Source organism: Mirounga angustirostris, unplaced genomic scaffold (genome assembly GCF_029215605.1).
Source record: "Mirounga angustirostris isolate CCGP_5_RB_7025 unplaced genomic scaffold, mMirAng1.0.hap1 SCAF_6, whole genome shotgun sequence".
Taxonomy (NCBI): Eukaryota; Metazoa; Chordata; class Mammalia; order Carnivora; family Phocidae; genus Mirounga; species Mirounga angustirostris.
This window is the reverse complement of record NW_026991714.1, coordinates 37,604,146-37,621,149: the sequence shown is the minus strand read 5'-3', so window position 1 is coordinate 37,621,149 and position 17,004 is coordinate 37,604,146. Positions and strand designations below refer to the sequence as shown.

At 43.5% G+C, this 17,004-nt stretch overlaps 1 protein-coding gene, 1 long non-coding RNA gene and 1 pseudogene across 8 annotated transcripts in view; 1 reads left to right on the top strand and 2 right to left on the bottom strand.

Annotated features, from left to right (window-relative positions):
• The window catches only part of PACC1 (proton activated chloride channel 1), a 39,416-nt gene that overhangs the window by 8,805 nt on the left and 13,607 nt on the right, over positions 1-17,004 (top strand). For all 6 annotated transcript variants that reach the window (XR_010412275.1, XM_045877182.3, XM_064594145.1 and 3 more), the window contains one exon: positions 15,418-15,627. Coding sequence is in view for 5 of the 6 variants with exons in the window: in XM_045877182.3 (XP_045733138.1) it covers positions 15,418-15,627 (210 nt within the window). In the remaining variant the exon portion in view is untranslated. The remainder of the gene's footprint in view (positions 1-15,417; positions 15,628-17,004) is intronic.
• On the bottom strand, positions 475-15,426 carry LOC129045856 (uncharacterized). 2 transcript variants are annotated; one of them, XR_010412277.1, is made up of 3 exons: positions 14,702-15,426; positions 14,102-14,251; positions 475-3,510 (listed from the first exon to the last, which is right to left on the bottom strand). It is a non-coding gene; the product is annotated as an uncharacterized LOC129045856 (long non-coding RNA). The 2 variants fall into 2 exon arrangements; XR_010412276.1 differs by lacking the exon at positions 475-3,510 and having other exon boundaries at positions 5,720-14,251.
• Positions 2,289-5,485, bottom strand: LOC135361467 (small ribosomal subunit protein eS27-like; annotated as a pseudogene).

Genomic DNA, 17,004 nt, shown 5'->3' with positions numbered 1-17,004 from the left:
CATACAGACATACCGTCCGGAGGGGTGAGCAGCTCGAAGAGAAGCCTGCCGCAGACACATGAAGCTTCAGTGGATGCGGTGTGTCTGGGCTGCCGACTGGCGTAGGGCAGGTGGGAGCCTTGAAGGAGGCCTGGGACCGCGTGTAGAGGCAGCTCCGGAGGCTGAGCCTCGAATAGTGGCCACATTTGGGGCCAGAAGAGGAGGTAGAGCCGGAGCCCCATGGGGGGCCTGGAGCTGGGAGCTGCTGCACAGGAGGCTGGTACTAGGATGCTGGGCCTGCTGCCACTGGGCAGCACAGGGTCAAGTTAAGCACCCAGATGTTCAGGATTATACTGCCAGTTTTACCCTCCGAGAGAAAGAATTCCAATCCTTAATCTGAGAGCCTCAGTCTGTTTGCTCCCCGTCAAAGGAATCACAACCACTTATTCTCTTCAAAGGGAGAAATGAGACCAGACATGCTAACTGAATAAGCCGTTTATTATATCACAGTTGAAATAAAATTGAGGAAGGCACTTGGCTAGTTAGTCATTACAGTCAGTTCTCCGTGGAAACAACTGTATATTAATAGAATTGACAAAGATCAGCAACCAAAGGACAAAATACATTGGATCTCCTCAAAATGAAAAACCTTTGTGCATTAGAAGACACTACCAAGAAAGTGAAAAGAAAGCCCACAGGATGAGAGAAATTTTCAAATCATATGACTGATAAGGGATCTGTATTTAGAATATATAAAGAGCTTTTATAATCCAATAATAAAAGGACAACACAAGGAAAAAATGGGCAGAGAATCTGAATGTTTCTCCAACACAGATGACTGATAAGCACATGAAAAGATGCTCAACGTCATTTGTCATCAGGGAAATGCAAATCTACACCACAGGGAGATGTGTATCATTGTGTAGCCTTCGCTCCTATAAGGATGGCAGTAATCAATCAGATGGGCAAGGTTTGGTGAGGATGTAGAGAAATTAGGACCCCCCATAGATTGTTGGTGGAAATGTAAAATGGTAAAATTTTTTTAGTGGTAAGATGTGATGGTGTCTTGTTTGAGAATTGGAGTGCTGCATGTGCTACTGGGGAAAACAGTGGTAGTTCCTAAAAGTTTAAATACAGAGTTACCATGGGACCCAGCAATTCCACTTCTAGGTATATATCCAAGGGAAGTGAAAACTCATGTCCACACAAAAACTTGAACATGAATGTTCACAGCAGCACTATTTGTAATAGCCAAAAAGTGGAAGCAACCCAAAGGTCCATCAGGTGATGAATGGATAAATGGTATATTCACACAATGGAATCTTATTTGGCAATAAAAAGGAATGAAAAACCAATACAAGCTACATCATGGATAAATTTTGAAGATCTATGTTAGATGAGAGAAGTCAACATGAAAGGTCACAGGTTGAGTGATTCCATTTATGTGACCTGTCCAGAACAGGAAATCTATAGAGACAGGAAGCAGGTTATTGGTTGCCAGAGACTAGGAGGAATGGAGGAGTGACTCCTGATGGGTATGGAGTTTCTTTTTGGTTAATGAAAACATTCTGCTAATTACATAGTGGTGATGGTTGCACACCTTGTGAATATACTAAACATGTATTCATTTTAAAGTGGTAAATTTTATGGTATGTAAATCATATCTCAAAAACCCCACAAAAACAACAAACCCACCACATCACTAAAAAGGGAAAAAAAAAAAAAAAAAAAAAGGAGCCAGTTCATTCCTTCTTCGCATTCAGAATGTATTTTGGCGCCGGGCTGTTTGCAAGGTAGAGTTTTGCAGGGTTACAGTGGACAACCAGTTCCCCCTACCTGGGAATAAAGGTCCCACTGTGTTTGCCGAAGTTGAATGACTCGTCACACATCCACTTACATTCTGGGGCAATTCTGGGTTTTGGAAGCAGTGCTGTCATGGGTTTTGTAAAACTCACAGATTTCCTTTCCCAAGAAAATCTTGTGCATTATTTTTGACTGTCTACTGTCATGGGTTTGCATTCGTATAAAGGATGTATACTTTTATTTTTTTTTAAAGATTTTATTTATTTATTTGACAGAGACACACACAGTAAGAGAGGGAACACAGGCAGGGAGAGTGGGAGAGGGAGAGGCAGGCTCTCCGCCAAGCAGGGAGCCCGATATGGGGCTCGATCCCAGGACCCTGGGATCATGACCTGAGCCAAAGGCAGACGCTTAACGACTGAGCCACCCAGGTGCCCCGGATGTATACTTTTAAAACACATCCAGCTTGCCCCAGAAAAGCCAGTGTTTGGTTTTTCTGACCGCAGAGTACATAGGACATTTTGTCAAATGTCTAGCACCTTTTTTTATTTTTTTAATGGTAAGATGGCATGGTGTCTTGTTTCAGAATTGGAGTGCCACAGCGTGTGTGAATGACAAATAGTTTTACAGTTTTTATTTAGCTTACATGCCGATTTGTGGACCAAGAAAAGGCCGGTAGAGAAGCTCACTTTAGCTTGAGTGAAACAGAAGAGACTCTTGGACAGTGTTCCCACGAGGGTAATTCGTCTAAGTAGTTCTGCTAAAGAAATCCAGGTGATGCAAATTGTCATGGGACTTAAGAAAAAAAGTCTTGGGGCGCCTGGGTGGCTCAGTTGGTTAAACTGCTGCCTTCGGCTCAGGTCATGATCCCAGGGTCCTGGGATCGAGCCCCTGCTCAGCGGAGAGCCTGCTTCTCCCTCTCTCTCTGCCTTCCTCTCTGCCTACTTGTGCTCTCTCTCTCTCTGTGTCAAATAAATAAATAAAATCTTTAAAAAAAAAAAAGTCTTGAAGTGAACCTGTGGTCCCACACGGGCCACGGGAGGTGGGAGGAGTGCCTTCCAGGCAGAAGTTGTGGGTAGGTCCATGTGTACAAGGAGCGCTACACTTTGGGTCCTGTGACCCTGCAGCCCAGCTACATGGGACTGATGAGGGATCAGCGCCTGAGCTAAGGGGAGCCACCGGCAGGCTGGGTATGAAGGACAGCAGGGCCCTGTGATGTGTGTGACGGGGCCCCCTGTACTGGATACTCGCTGGGAGGGGGACTTGGCTGGTAAGTGGAGGATAATAAATATTTATTTAACAGAGAGAGACACAGTAAGTGCCTCTAGAGAAACACGGGAGAGCGGGCAGGTAGCAGAGCCACCAGGGAGCAGAAATCGACACTGTCCCTAATAACAAGAAGCAGTAAAAGTTGAATCAGAGACAAAAGTTGAAAGAGACTTGCTTTAATTCCTCTTGGAGAACTAGAGCTGCCACCTGCCACGGTGGCGCTCGCTCAGCTGCCCCAGGGGCTTCCTTCAGGCTTCCTGGTTCCTCACTTCTCTTTGTGGCTGTCAACGTCCATTGCCTCAGTGCCCTCTTCTTTACTGCCTGAAGGAACCTCGTAGACACTTCTGGGAACTTGCACTTCCGGGTAATGTAAAAACTTTCTAAATATTTGGCCACGAATAGCAAGGCACACCAGTTGCTTTAAAGAGTTCCACATGCCTGGGATGCACTGCTCTTCTCCTACAGATGAAAGGTAGCTAGTTAGCACTGCAAGACTTCGTTCCTCTATTCTTTGGGTCATTCAGTCATCTAACAGGCATGGAAACATTACATGCCTACCATGTGAAAGACACTGTCCTCTGCCTCTCCTCTGTTTTGTTTTGGGCATTTTTTTTCTAATTTATCATGATTCAGAGATGATAGTGCCGTGGTCTTCATTTTTGCTGTCTTCATCAGTGAAGGCTTTGTTTTTTGAGGGGTAGAGGGTACATTCCATTTCTCTGGTAACATTAATGCATTAAGTGGGCACTCTGTAATGCATTTTGCAACATTCTCTCATTCCTTTTAGACATGCTATAAAATTGAAATGATTATTTCCTTTTCGCATGAAGAAAGTGAGGCTTAGGAGCACTAACTAACTTGTCCTGGGTCTCGGAGTCGTCTAGCAGAGCTGGAGCCCAAATCTCTGATGCTAGAGCTCATGCTCTTAACCACTTGGCTGGATATCTGGACTTTCAATTCAGAAAATAAATGAATAATGAACATCAAATTATTTCTTCATCAGAATCCTCCTGGTTCTTTGGGCATAGGGCTATGTGACCTCCACAGAGCCTTTGCTGATCTCTGCCCTTCTCCCCCCACCCATACTTCACTCCAAGCAAAGGAAATATCAGTTTACATCCTCCTGTCCTGAGTTCTGTGGTACTTTTAGCACAGACCGTCAGTCCTCCTCTCTTGGTATCTCCCTGAAGCACTTAGCAGAACATCTTGCATACACAGTTGGTGTTCGATGCATGTTTATAGAAGTATAGAATGAATGAATGAATTTTCTCTAACCTAAGACCCTTTGATAGTTTTATGCTGATCATACTTTTGTGCTTTTAAATAGAAGAAAATACTCTCATATCTTTGGATTTAAAGTTCATTTTTTATAGGGAGCATATCGTTACATCCTATTTTTAATCCAGGCTGACAGTCTTTGCCTTTTAATTGGAATGTTTAGTCCATTTACACTTTTTAAGTTGAAGTATAGTTGTCAACAGTTATGGACTGATATATTAGTTCCAGGTGTACAACATGGTGATTCAACATTTGTACATGTTACATGGTACTTACCACAGTAAATTGCCATCCGTCACCATACAGCGTTACTACAAAATTATTGACTGTATTCTCTATGCTGTACTTTTTCATCCCCAGAACTTACTTTATAACTGGAAGTTTGTATCTTTTTTTTTTAAAGATCTATTTATTTATTAGAGAGACACAGCAAGAGAGGGAACACAAGCAGGGGGAGGGGGAGAGGGAGAAGCAGACTCCCCACTGAGCAGGGAGCCCGATGTGGGGCTCAATCCCAGGACCCCGAGGCCATGGCCCAAGCCGAAGGCAGACGCTCAACAACTGAGCCACCCAGGCACCCCCCCCCCCTTTTTAAATTTAAAATGTCTTTATGGTTTTCTACTCATTTTGATTCAGGTTGCTTTTAGTGCTGCTTCTGTCTGAAGGAGCATCCTTCTGGAAGCTTTGCTTTTCTTCCTTATAGGTTGGCAAAGGACAGCCAACACACAAAACTGCTGTGTTTGTGCATGGCTACAGACGGTGGTGATTTTATAGCACCCTGGGCATTTCACGTCCATGAAGTAGGAATTACAGCACTGCACCAGGCGCTGCTGCGTATGCTTCCGCTTCTCTTCCAGGGAGGGATACAGGAGGTCCTTGCAAGGGGCATGTTCTTGTGGGGAGGTTGTCACTGCTAGGAAGGCCTGAAGTTTGAATCTCTTAGTTCCTTTTTTGTTCTCTTCTGTCCTTTTTAGTTCTATTTTGCCTATCACCCCCACTCTTCTCCCCTCTGGCAACCTCCAACTTGTTCTCTGTATTTATGAGTCTATTTCTGTTTGTTTTGTTTTGTAGATTCTGCTTATAAGTGAAATATGGTATTTGTCTTTTTCTGTCTGACTTAATTTCACTTAGCATAATATTCCCTGGATCCATCCATGTTGTTGTGAATGGCAAGATTTCATTCTTTTTTTATGGCTGAGTAATATTCCACATCTTCTTTATCCATTCATCTATTGCTGGACACTTAGGTTGTTTTCACATCTTAGCTATTGTAGATAGTGCTGCAATAGACATAGGAGTGCATATATCTTTTTGAATTAGTGTTTTTGTTTTCTTTGAGTGAATACCCAATAGTGGAATGGTAGTTCTATTTTTCATTTTTTGAGGAACCTCCATACTGTTTTCCATAGTGGCTGTATCGACTTACTTTCCCATCAACACTAAGTGAGGGTTCCTTTTTCTGCACATCCTTGCCTACACTTATTTCTTGTGTTTTTGGTACTAGCCATTCTGACTGGTGTGAGGGGATATCTCATTGCGGTTTTGATTTGCATTTCCTTGACGATTAGTGATGTTGAGCATCATTTCATGTGTCTGTTGGCCATCTGAATGTCTTCTTTGGAAAATTGTCATTCAGATCCTCTGCCATTTTTTTAATCTAATTTTTTGGAGGGTGATACATGAGTTGAATGTGTTCTTGATATATTTTCGATATTAACCCTTTGTTGGATATACCATTTGCAAATGATATATCATTTAGTAGGTTGCCTTTTCATTTTCTTGATGGTTTCCTTTGCTGTGCAACAGCTTTTTACTTTGGTGTAGTCCCAATAGTTTGTTTTCTTTTGTTTCCCTTGCATAAGGAGACAGATCCAGAAAAATGTTGCTAAGGCCAGTGTCCAAGAGATTAATGACTATGTTTTCCTTTAGGAGTTTTATAGTTTCCAGTCTTAATTCCATTTTGAGTGTACTTTTGTGTACGTGTAAGTTGTATGGTGTAAGAAAGTGGTCTAGTTTTATTTTTTTGCACGTAGCTGTCCGGTTTTCTCAACACCATTTATTGAAGAGACTGTCTTTTCTGCATTGTATATTCTTCCCTCCTTTGTTTTAGATTAATTGACCATATGCAAACATTTCTGGGTTCATTTCTGGGCTACCTACTCTGTTCTGTTGACTTTTATGTCTATTTTGTGCCAGTACCATACTGTTTTGATTACTATAGTTTTATAGTGTAGCTTGAAATCTGGGATGGTGATACCTCCAGCTTTGTTCTTTCTCAAGATTGCTTTGTCTATTCAGTCTTTTTTGGTTCCATACAGATTTTAGTATTCTAGTTCTGTAAAAATACTATTGATATTTTGAAAGGGATTGCATTGGATCTGTAGATTGCTTTGGGTAGTATGGACATCTTAACAATATTAATTCGTCCAGTCCATGAGTGTGGTTATCTTTTCATTTTTTGGTGTTATCTTCAATTTCTTTCAACAGCGTCTTACAGTTTTCAGAGTACAAGTCTTTCACTTTCTTGGTTAAATTTATTCCTGGGTATTTTATTCTTTTTGGTGCAATCATAAATGGGATTGTTTTCTTAATTTCACTTTCTGCTACTTTGTTATTAGTGTTTAGAACTGCAACAGATTTCTGTATGTTAATTTTGTATCCTGCAACTTTACTGAATTCATTTATTATTTCTAATGGTTTTTAATGGGGTCTTTAGGGTTTCCATATGTAGTATCATGTCATCTGCAAAAAGTGAGTTTCACTTCTTCCTTTCCAATTTGAATAGTTTTTATTTCTTGTCTGATTGCTGCCGCTAGGACTTCTAGTTCTGTGTTGAATAAAAATGGCAAGAATGGACATCTTGTCTTGTTCCTGATCTTAGAGGAAAAGCTTTCAGTTTTTTACTGTTGAGTATGATGTTAGCTGTGGGTTTGTCATATATGGCCTTTATTACGTTGAGATATGTTCCCTCTGACCCTTTGTTGAGAGTTTTTTAAATCATGAATGGATGTTGAATTTTGTCAAATGCTTTTGCTGCATCTATTGGGATGATCATATGGTTTTTATCCTTCATTTTGTTAATGTGGTGTATCACATTGATTTATTTGCAGATATTGAACCATTCTTGAATAAATCCCTCTGGAATAAATCCCACTTGATCTTGGTCACTGAACTTTTTAATGTGTTGTTGAATTTGGTTTGCTAATATTTTGTTGAGTATTTTTGTATCTATATTCATCAGGAATATTGGCCTGTCATTTTCTTTTTTTGGTAGTGTCTTTGGTTTTGGTGTTGGGGCAATCTGAACAGAAATCTGTTTAGATTTTTTATCTCTTCCTGATTCAGTCTTGGAAGATTGTATATTTCTAAGAATTTATTTCTTCTAGATCATCCAATTTGTGGTGTATAATTTTTTGTAGTAGTCTTATAATCCTTTTTATTTCTGTGTTATCAGTTTTTTTTTAATTTTATTGATTAGAGAGAGAGAGTGATAGAGAGAGAGCACAAGAAGGGGGGAGGGTCAGAGGGAGAAGCAGACTCCTCGCTGAGCAGGGAACCCGATGCAGGACTCGATCCTGGTACTCCAGGATCGTGACCTGAGCCGAAGGCAGGCGCTCAACCGACTGAGCCACTCAGGCACCCTGTGTTATCCGTTTTAATTTCTCTTTCATTTCTGAGTTTATTCTTTGAGTCCTCACTCTTTTTCTTGATGAGTCTGGCTAAAGGTTTATCAATTTTGTTTATCCTTTAAAGAACCAGCTCTTGGTTCATTTATATCTGCTTGATATTTATTATTTCCTTCCTTTTATTAACTTTGGGCTTTGTTTGTTCCTCTTTTTCTAGTTTCTTTAGGTGTAGGGTTAGATTGAGATTTTTCTTGTTTGTTGAGGTAGGCCTGTATTGCTATAAACTTCTCTCTGAAAACTGCCTTTGCTGCATCCCAAATATTTTGAACTGTTGTGTTTCCATTTTCATTTGTTTCCAGGTATTTTTTTTTATGTTCTTTTTGATTTCTTCATTCACTCATTTGTTGTTTAGTAGCATGTTGTTTAGCCTACATGTGTTTCTGCTTTTTTCTAGTCTATTTTTCTTGTAATCTCTATAGTTTCATACAGTTGTGGTCATAAAAGATATTTGATATGATTCCAGTCTTCTTAAATTTATTGAGACTTATTTTATGACCTAATGTGATCTTTTCTGGATAATGTTCTGTGTGTGCTTGAAAAGAATGTGTATCTTGTTGATTTGGGATGGAATGTTCTGTTTATATCTGTTAAGTCTATCTGGTCTAATGTGTCGTTTAGAGACACTGTTTCCTTATTGATTTTCTGCCTGGATGATCTATCCATTGGTGTAAGTGGGGTGTACCATCAATTTCTCTCTCGCTGTCAATATTTGCTTCATGTATTTAGATACTCCAATATTGGGCATAGATACTTACAATTATTATATCCTCTTGTTGGATTACTTTATCATTATGTAATGCCCTTCTTTGTCTCTTGCTATAGTCTGTTTTAAAGTCTATTTTGTCTGATAAAAGTATTGCTACTCCAGTTTGGGGGGGGGGTTGTTTTTGTTTTTATTTGTTTTTTTTTCCTGCTTTCATTTGCATGGTAAATGTTTTTCCCATCCATTCAGGTCTCAGGTGAGTCTCTTGTAGGCAGCATGTAGATGGGTCTTGTTTCTTTATCCATTCAGTCTTTTGATTGGAGCATTTAGACTGTTTACATCTAAAGTTTTGATAGGCGTGTACTTATTGCCATTTTGTTTATTGTTTTCTGGTTGTTTTTGTAGTTTTTCTCTGTTCCTTCTTCTCTTACTCTCTTCCCTTGTGATTGATGACTTTCTTTGGTGTTATGTTTGGATTCCTTTCTCTTTATTTTTTGTGTATCTAGTACAGATTTTTAGTTTGTGGTAACCATGAGGTTCATATATAATATCCTAAGTATATAGCAATCTGTATTAAGTTGATGGTCATTTAAGTTCAAACACATTCTAAAAGCACTACATTTTTACTTCCCCTGTTTTTATGTATATGATGTCATATACATCTTTCTATTTTGTGAATCTCTTCACTAATGTTTTAGATATAATTGATTTTACTACTTTTGTTTTTTAACCTTTATACTAGCTTTCTAGGTGATTGATCTACTACCTTTACTATATGTTTACTTCCACCCATGAAATTTTTTCCTTTCATAATCATTTTCTAGTTATGTTCTATTCTGCTTAAAGAAATCTTTAATGGCCAGGTTAGTGGTGATGAACTCCTTTAAATTTTGTTTGTCCAGGAAACTCTCTCTCCTTCAATTCTGAATAATAAACTTGCCAAGTAGAGTATTCTTGGTAGAAGGTTTTTTCTATCAGCACTTTGAATATATCATGCCACTTCAATGTTTCTGCTGAAAAATCAGCTGATAGCCTAATGGGATTTCCCTTGTTAGTTACTTTTTGCTTTTCTCTTGCTCCCTTTAAGATTCTCTCTTTGGGGCACCTGGGTGGCTCAGTCGGTTACGTGTCTGCCTTCGGCTTAGGTTATGATCCCAGGGTCCTGGGATCAAGCCCCACAGGGAGCCTGCTTCTCCCTCTCCGCCTCCTCCCCACTTGTGCTCTCTCTCCCAGTCAAATAAATAAAATTAAAAAAAAAAAATTCTCTCTTTAATCTTTGACATTTTAATTATTATGTCTTGGTGTGGACTTCGTTGAATTCATCTTATTTGGGGTTTTCTGGATATCTCTTTCCCCAAATTAGAGACCTTTTCAGCTATTATTTCTTCAAATAAGTTTTCTGCCCCTTTTCTCTTCCTTCTTCTGGGACTCCCATAATGCAAATGTTAATACACTTGAAGTTGCCTCATAGATCCTGTAACCTATTCTCAATTTTTTTTTCACTTAAGATTTTTAATGTTTTCAAAATTAAGATTTTTAATATTATAACAGCTGTATCCCACTTAAAAAAATTTTTTTTTAAAGATTTTATTTATTTGAGAGAGAGAGAATGAGAGCGAGAGAGCACATGAGAGGGGGGAGGGTCAGAGGGAGGAGGGTCAGAGGGAGGAGCAGACTCCCTGCTGAGCAGGGAGCCCGATGCAGGACTCAGTCCCGGGACTCCAGGATCATGACCTGAGCCGAAGGCAGTCACCTAACCAACTGAGCCACCCAGGCACCCACTATATCCCACTTTTAAAAAATTTAAATCGATTAATTAATATATAATGTATTATTAGTTTCAGAGGTAGAGTTCAGTGATTCATCAGTCCTATATAATACCCAGTGCTCATTACATCATGTGCCCTCCTTAATGTCCATCATCCAGTTACCCCATCCCCCCAGCAATCCTCAGTTTGTTTCCTATGATTAAGAGTCTCTTATCGTTTGTCTCTCTGATTTCGTCTTGTTTTATTTTTCCCCCCTTCCCCAGTGATCCTGTTTTATTTCTTAAATTCCACATATGAGTGAGGTCATATGATAATTGTCTTTCTTTGATTGACTTATTTCTCTTAGCATAATATCCTCTAGTTCCATCCATGTCATTCCAAATGGCAAGATTTCATTTTTTTGATGGCTGAGTAGTATTCCATTGTGTGTGTATATACACACAATGGAATGTATACACACACAGTGGAATGTATACACACACACACCACATCTTCTTTATCCATTCATCTGTCGATAACCTATCCTCATTTTTTAAAATTCTTTTTTCTTTTTGCTGTTCAGGGGGTACTTTCCATTATCCTTTCTTCCAGATTGCTGATCCATTCTGTATCTGTATCTGCTAATCTGCTGTTGATGTCTTCTCCTGTATTTTTCATTTCAGTTACTGTATTCTTCAACTCTGGTTGGTTCTTTTTTATGTTTTCTTTCTCTTTGTTGAATTTCTCACTGAGCTCATCCACTCCTGTTTTAGTCTCGTGAGCATGTTTATGACTATTAATCAGGTAGATTGCTTATCTCTGTTTTGTTTAGTTCTTTTTCTGAAGATTTGTTCTTTTGTTTGGAGCATGTTTATATGTCTGCTCATTTTGTTTGATCTTCTGTGTTTGTTTCCATGAATTAGGTGAAACATCTGCCTCTCCCTGTTTGGAAAGAGTAACATTCATGTAGGAACTTATCTGCATAGACTGTGTGTGCCTGGCTGGGTGTAGCTTTAGCTGGCTGACTGGAGCTCTAGTGGGTGCCAACTCGGGGTCCCTGGGTGTTCTCTGCAGGGGGCACCCTGGAAGGGAAAACTGAAGCTGGCACAGGTGAGGGTGGGATGGAGGTCTGGGGTGTGCCATGCTGGGGGCACCTGGTGCTTGAGCAGGCATGGGTTGAGGGGGGCACCTTGGGAATATGGCTAGAGCTGGTATGGGCTGGGGGCCTGAAGCTCACTGAGGCAGTAGGCAGGCTCAAGTGTCTAGCCTCTGCTCCCATCTGTCTACCAAGGTGGAGGGGCAACATAAACGGTGGTGCTTTCCAGCACCTCTGACCCCAGAGAAAATTCTAGCAATTTCCCCACCATTTGTCAGAGGCTCTAGGGTTAGTGAATGGGTTTCCTTCGCCTTTAGTCATTTAAGCCTTTTAAACCACAGCTTTTTTTCTGTGCCCCAGGGCAGGTGAATCTGCACAGGGTCCCTCAATGCTGTTCCTCTCTACTCCAGTCCTCAGTGTCAGGGGAGGCGTGCCTGTTGTTACTGTGTTCCCAGCTCTTGTGCCCTTCTCTGTGTGGTCCCTTTATGTTTTGTTTTGCAGAAGTTGTTGGATCAGCCAGTTCTTCAGGAAGAATTGCTCTATATCTGGGTGTAGAATTGATGTGACTGTGGGAGGACATGAGTTCAAGGTCTTCCTATGTTGCCATCTCAGACCCTCCCCTAGTCTGTTTACGTTTAATGTAATTATTGATATAGTTGGATTTGGTTCTACCATTTTGCTGTTTTCTGTTTGTCTCGTGTATTTTTTGTTTCTCCGTTCTTTCCTGCAACTTATAAACCTTATGATATTGTATAATTTTTGCCTTAGATAGTCTTATGTTTTAAAAATACATAAGCAGCTTTTCATATTTACCCACCTGTTTAGCACTTCAGTGATCTTTATTCCTTCCTGTATGTTTGAGAGTTATCATCTAGTGTTAGTTCCCTTTGGCTTTCAGAATTTCTTTAACATGCATTGTGGTGCAGATCTTTTGGCGATGAATTCTCTCAGCTTTTATGTTTGAAAATATCTTTATTTCACCTTCATTTTTTGAAAGTTAGTTTTGCTGGGATTTAATTCATGGTTGACAGAATTTTTTTCTTCCAGCCCTTTAAGGATATTCCATTGTCTTTTGGCCTCCATTATTTTTGATCAAAAGTTACCTGTCATTAGATATAATATCCTCTATGTAATTTGTCTTTTTTTTTTTCTAGCTGCTCTCAGGATTTTTTCTCTTTGCGTTTGTAGTTTGACTATGATTTGCCTGGGAGCGGTTTCTTATTTAGTCTGCTTGGCATGTATTGAGCTTCTGGGATCTGCAAATTGATGTTTCTTTTCTCCAGTTTTGGGAAGTTTGGGCCATTATTTTTTCAAATACTCTTTGTGACCCATTTTCTCTCTTAAGTTAGATGTTGTTAGACTGCTGGATATTGTCCCACAGTTATCTAGATAAACTCTGTTCAGTTTTTCCTTCAGTTGTTTTTTTCAAATTGTTTAACTTGTGTTTATTTAACTTCAAATGCACTGACTCTTTTTTTCCTGCCTTCTTTTGCTATTAAGACAGTGCAGGGAATTTTTCATTTCATTTCATTACTTTCCGGCTTTAGAATTTCCATTTGGTTTTTTTTTTTAATTTTATTTATTTATTTGAGAGAGAGCACGGTGGGGGGCGGAGAAGGGGCAGAGGGAGATGGAGAAACAGGCTCCCTGCTGAACAGGAAGTCCAATGTGGGGCTTGATCCCAGGACCTCGAGATCATGACCTGAGCTGAAGGCAGTTGCTTAACTGACTGAGCCACCCAGGTGTCCCTGGTTCTTTTTTATAGTTTCTATTTCTCTATTCCCCCTTTGTCTATTCCTTATCTATATATTTTCCTTTAATTCCTTCAAGTGCTGTAAAGTTCCTGTCTGCCGATGGCAACATCTGGGTCATCTTGGCTTTGGTTTCTATACACTACTTTTTTCTTGAGTTTGGGTCATGTTTTCTTGTTTCTTTGCATGTCTAGTGATTTCTGATTTAACAGTAGACATGGTGATGGTACAGTGTGGAGGTTCTGGATTCTGTTACAGTCCTCTGAAGGGCTTTTGTCTTAGCAGGTAGTTAATGTGATGAAATTCAAGTTCCAATTCCTGGGTCCCCTCTACTAGCAGCAGCTGGAATCTCCACTCAGTTCTTTTTGTTTCCAGTTGCTGCTTTTTTTCTTGGGCCCCCTGGGGTCTCCAGCCAAGAATTTGAACATATTTTACTTGCAGATTTGGGGGTTCACCCTCCCCATCCCTTTCAAGGTTCCCCTTATCTTTCTGACTGCTCTGCCAACCCTGCACTTTGCCCACTGCCACAGGGAACTGCGCCCCCTAGAGATGGGGACATGCCCTCAGGCACAACATGCAAATGTATAAGTCTGATCAGGTGCAGTTGCTTTCCTTCCAAGGTCGACTCTTCTCATTTCTGCCTGCTTTTGATCGCTCCCCAGTGCCTTCACATAACTTTTAAGGATTTGGTCAAACTTTGTAATTGTTGTCTGTAGGAGGGTGGTGTGACTAAGCTACTCTGTCATTGGTGGAAGCCAGAAGCCAAGCACATACCTTTTTGGACTTACCTTCACACTTGTCCTCAGCTTTGGGCTCAGCCACTGTGGAGCCTCCTCGGAGCTCCAGCTTCGGCTGAAGAGTAGAGACAATGCAGAGAGCAGCATGGGAATGTCTCAGTCGGCTTGGGGTGCTGTACCAAAGAACCCCAGGCTGGGTGGCTGAAACAACAGACATTTTTTTTTTCTCAGTTCTAGAGACTGGAAATCAAAGATCAAGGTGTTGGCCAAGTTTGGTTTCTCATGAGGCCCCTCTCCTTGGCTTGCACATGGCTACCTTCTCCCTGTGTCCTCATGGGGCTTTTTCTCTGTGTGTATATGTCCCTGGTGTCCCTTCATCTTTCTTATAAGGACACTAGTCCTATTGGATCCGGGCCCCACCGTTATGCCCTCATTTAACCTTAATTAATCTCCTTAAAAGATGCCCTATTTCCAAGCGCAGTCACACTGGAGTTTAGGGCTTCAGGGTATGAATTTTTTGGGCAGACACATAATTTAGTCTGTAGCAGAGCACAATCGAGGCTGGGGGCGGTCTGAGTGCAGGCAGGAGAGGCAGAGCCGTGCTGTGGGGATGGCATCAGGACACATTTACCCAGCCGTCGAGTCACTTACCGTAGACATGCAGGATGCCGCTCTCTTCCAGGGCACGTTGTGAAGGGCTAGTGGTTCAGCGTGAGCAAGACTGGCCCTGCCCTCACGGAGCTCACAGCCGAGGAGGATGGAAAGACACGCCACGGATAGTGAGGTTGCAGACAGACGAGAGAGGCCATGAGGGGTGCCTTGGGAGCACTGACAAAGGGGTCCTCCAACCAGTGTATGGGTCCGGGAAGGCTTCCTCGAGGAGATGGCCTTCCAAATCAGAACCTGAAGTGTGAGTTAGGAGTCAGCTGTGGAAGAAAAGCGCTTCAGGCCAAGCACGGGGATGGGCTGGGGCCGAGGGGGGCTCTGCGCGCTGGAGGGACAGAAAGTCATCTAGCACAGCTGGAGCTGGAGGTGCTGGAGGAGCAGAGTGGTAAGGGAGAAGGCCAGAAAAACCGGTTGGGGCTGGTTTCCATACTGGATTGTGATCTGTTCTCCAGATGGGAGGTTCTTAAAGAGAGTAACGGTCTCCTTCTGCTTAGAGCCCCCTTTCTGGCGCAGTAAGTGCCCGGTGAATGTCGACATGTGCCGCGCGTTATGATTTGGGGGAGGGAGCTGAGGTGGGAGGGTCGGGGGTGCGGGTGACCTTGCCTCCTTGGTAAAGCGGGTGAAGGGCCTGGAGGTTGCCGGCCGTCTCTGGCTGCACCTGCCCCTGGGCTCCGGGTCACCGGTGTGATGTTGTTGTTCAGCCCTGGACAGCGAGTCGGCCTCCAGCAGCATCCGCTTCAGCAAGGCCTGCCTGAAGAACGTCTTCTCCGTCCTGCTCATCTTCATCTACCTGCTGCTCATGGCGGTGGCCGTCTTCCTGGTCTACCAGACCATCACAGACTTCCGTGAGAAGCTCAAGCACCCTGTCATGTCGGTGTCTTACAAGGAGGTGGATCGCTACGACGCCCCAGGTAGAGAGCCTGTCCCGGGCGAGCATCGGGGCCCAGGTCTGGGCCACTGGCTTACAGAGGAGCCCCCGTTGTACTCGCCCACCGTGCTGGGCACCACAGGCAGCCGGAGGAGCCCGGGCACGGCCTGGATGTAGAGGACACACACAGGGAGCTGCTGTCAGTCCCCAGCAGAGCGTGTCCTGTGCCGAGCAGAGGGGTGGACAGGGCCGGGCGTGGTCGCTCGTGACTGGGGTGGGCAAGGAAGGCTTTACACAGAGATAGGATTTGAGCCGGGCTTTGATAGATGAGAAGAGAGTTTTTCTGGGAGGGGGATCAGTGGGAGCAAAGGCGAGTACAGGGAGGCAGAGGGCTTCCCTGGAGAGGATGTGTCTAGCCTGGCTGGAGCTAGTGAGGAAGAGCCGTGGGAGGGACGGGTGGCAGGGGAGGTAAAGCCATCCAGAGGTGGTTGGGGCCCTGCCTGGGGAGCGGGCTCCCTGCCTTTCCTGTCCCAGCGGGAGGCCAGTCCCCGGGGAGGCAGTCACCTCTGCCGTGGAGTGGGGTGTCTGCCTCAGGGCCGTGAGGCTGGCGCCGGGCTCTGGAAGTGTGGGCATGAGCTCTGGGGGCTCGGGCTGTGCCCACCTGCTGTGTGCACCTGCGCTGCCCACAGGATGCCCGACTCACCCTCTGGATGGCCTGGCCACAGGGCAAAGCCAGAGCCTCGGGTGCCGTTTCCCTGGGCTTCTGGAAAGTGTGCAGCTCGCAGCTTCTTCGCCCATCTTTGCCCTGTCTTGTGTTTGTCCCTCTGCTCTGTGGGTCTGCTCTGGTCCCTTAATCTGCGGGTTTTACTTCCTGATCTCTGGGTCTCTCTGAGCTCTGCCTGTGTTTGGGGTCACACACCGCTCTCAGGTTGGACAGCTACCGTCAGTAGAGCCCGGGGTGGGGTGCTCTGGCTGAGGGGAGGGAGGGACTGTCGGGGTGTGACTCGCACACCCGGAGCCCCCGATCAAGCGGGAGGTGAGAGGCATAGTGAGCCGTGGGGAGGCCCACAGCCGGGGGCCTCCCAGTGAATCCGCAGGTGGGTGCGGGCGCCGGCGGTTGGCGTTGCCAGGCTCCGTCACGGAGGCCCCCTCAGGGTGTGCTGAGCAGGGCTGTGAAGTAGGGTGGGTTTTGGTGCAGGCGCCAGAGAGGCCAGGAGAGGGGCTTTCTGGGAAGGGGGACTGTGTCTTCCGTTCGAGTAGGGCTTTCTGAGGGCAGCCCATGTGGCTCCCCACCCCCATAATCCTCTTCTTCTCCCTCCTCTGCCGTCACCTGGGCAGTCTTGAACTTGGGTTGTTGGTGGGTGTGAAAAGGTGTGTGATGTGATTTTAGGGGTGTGGCCGGGGACTGTGACTTCTGACA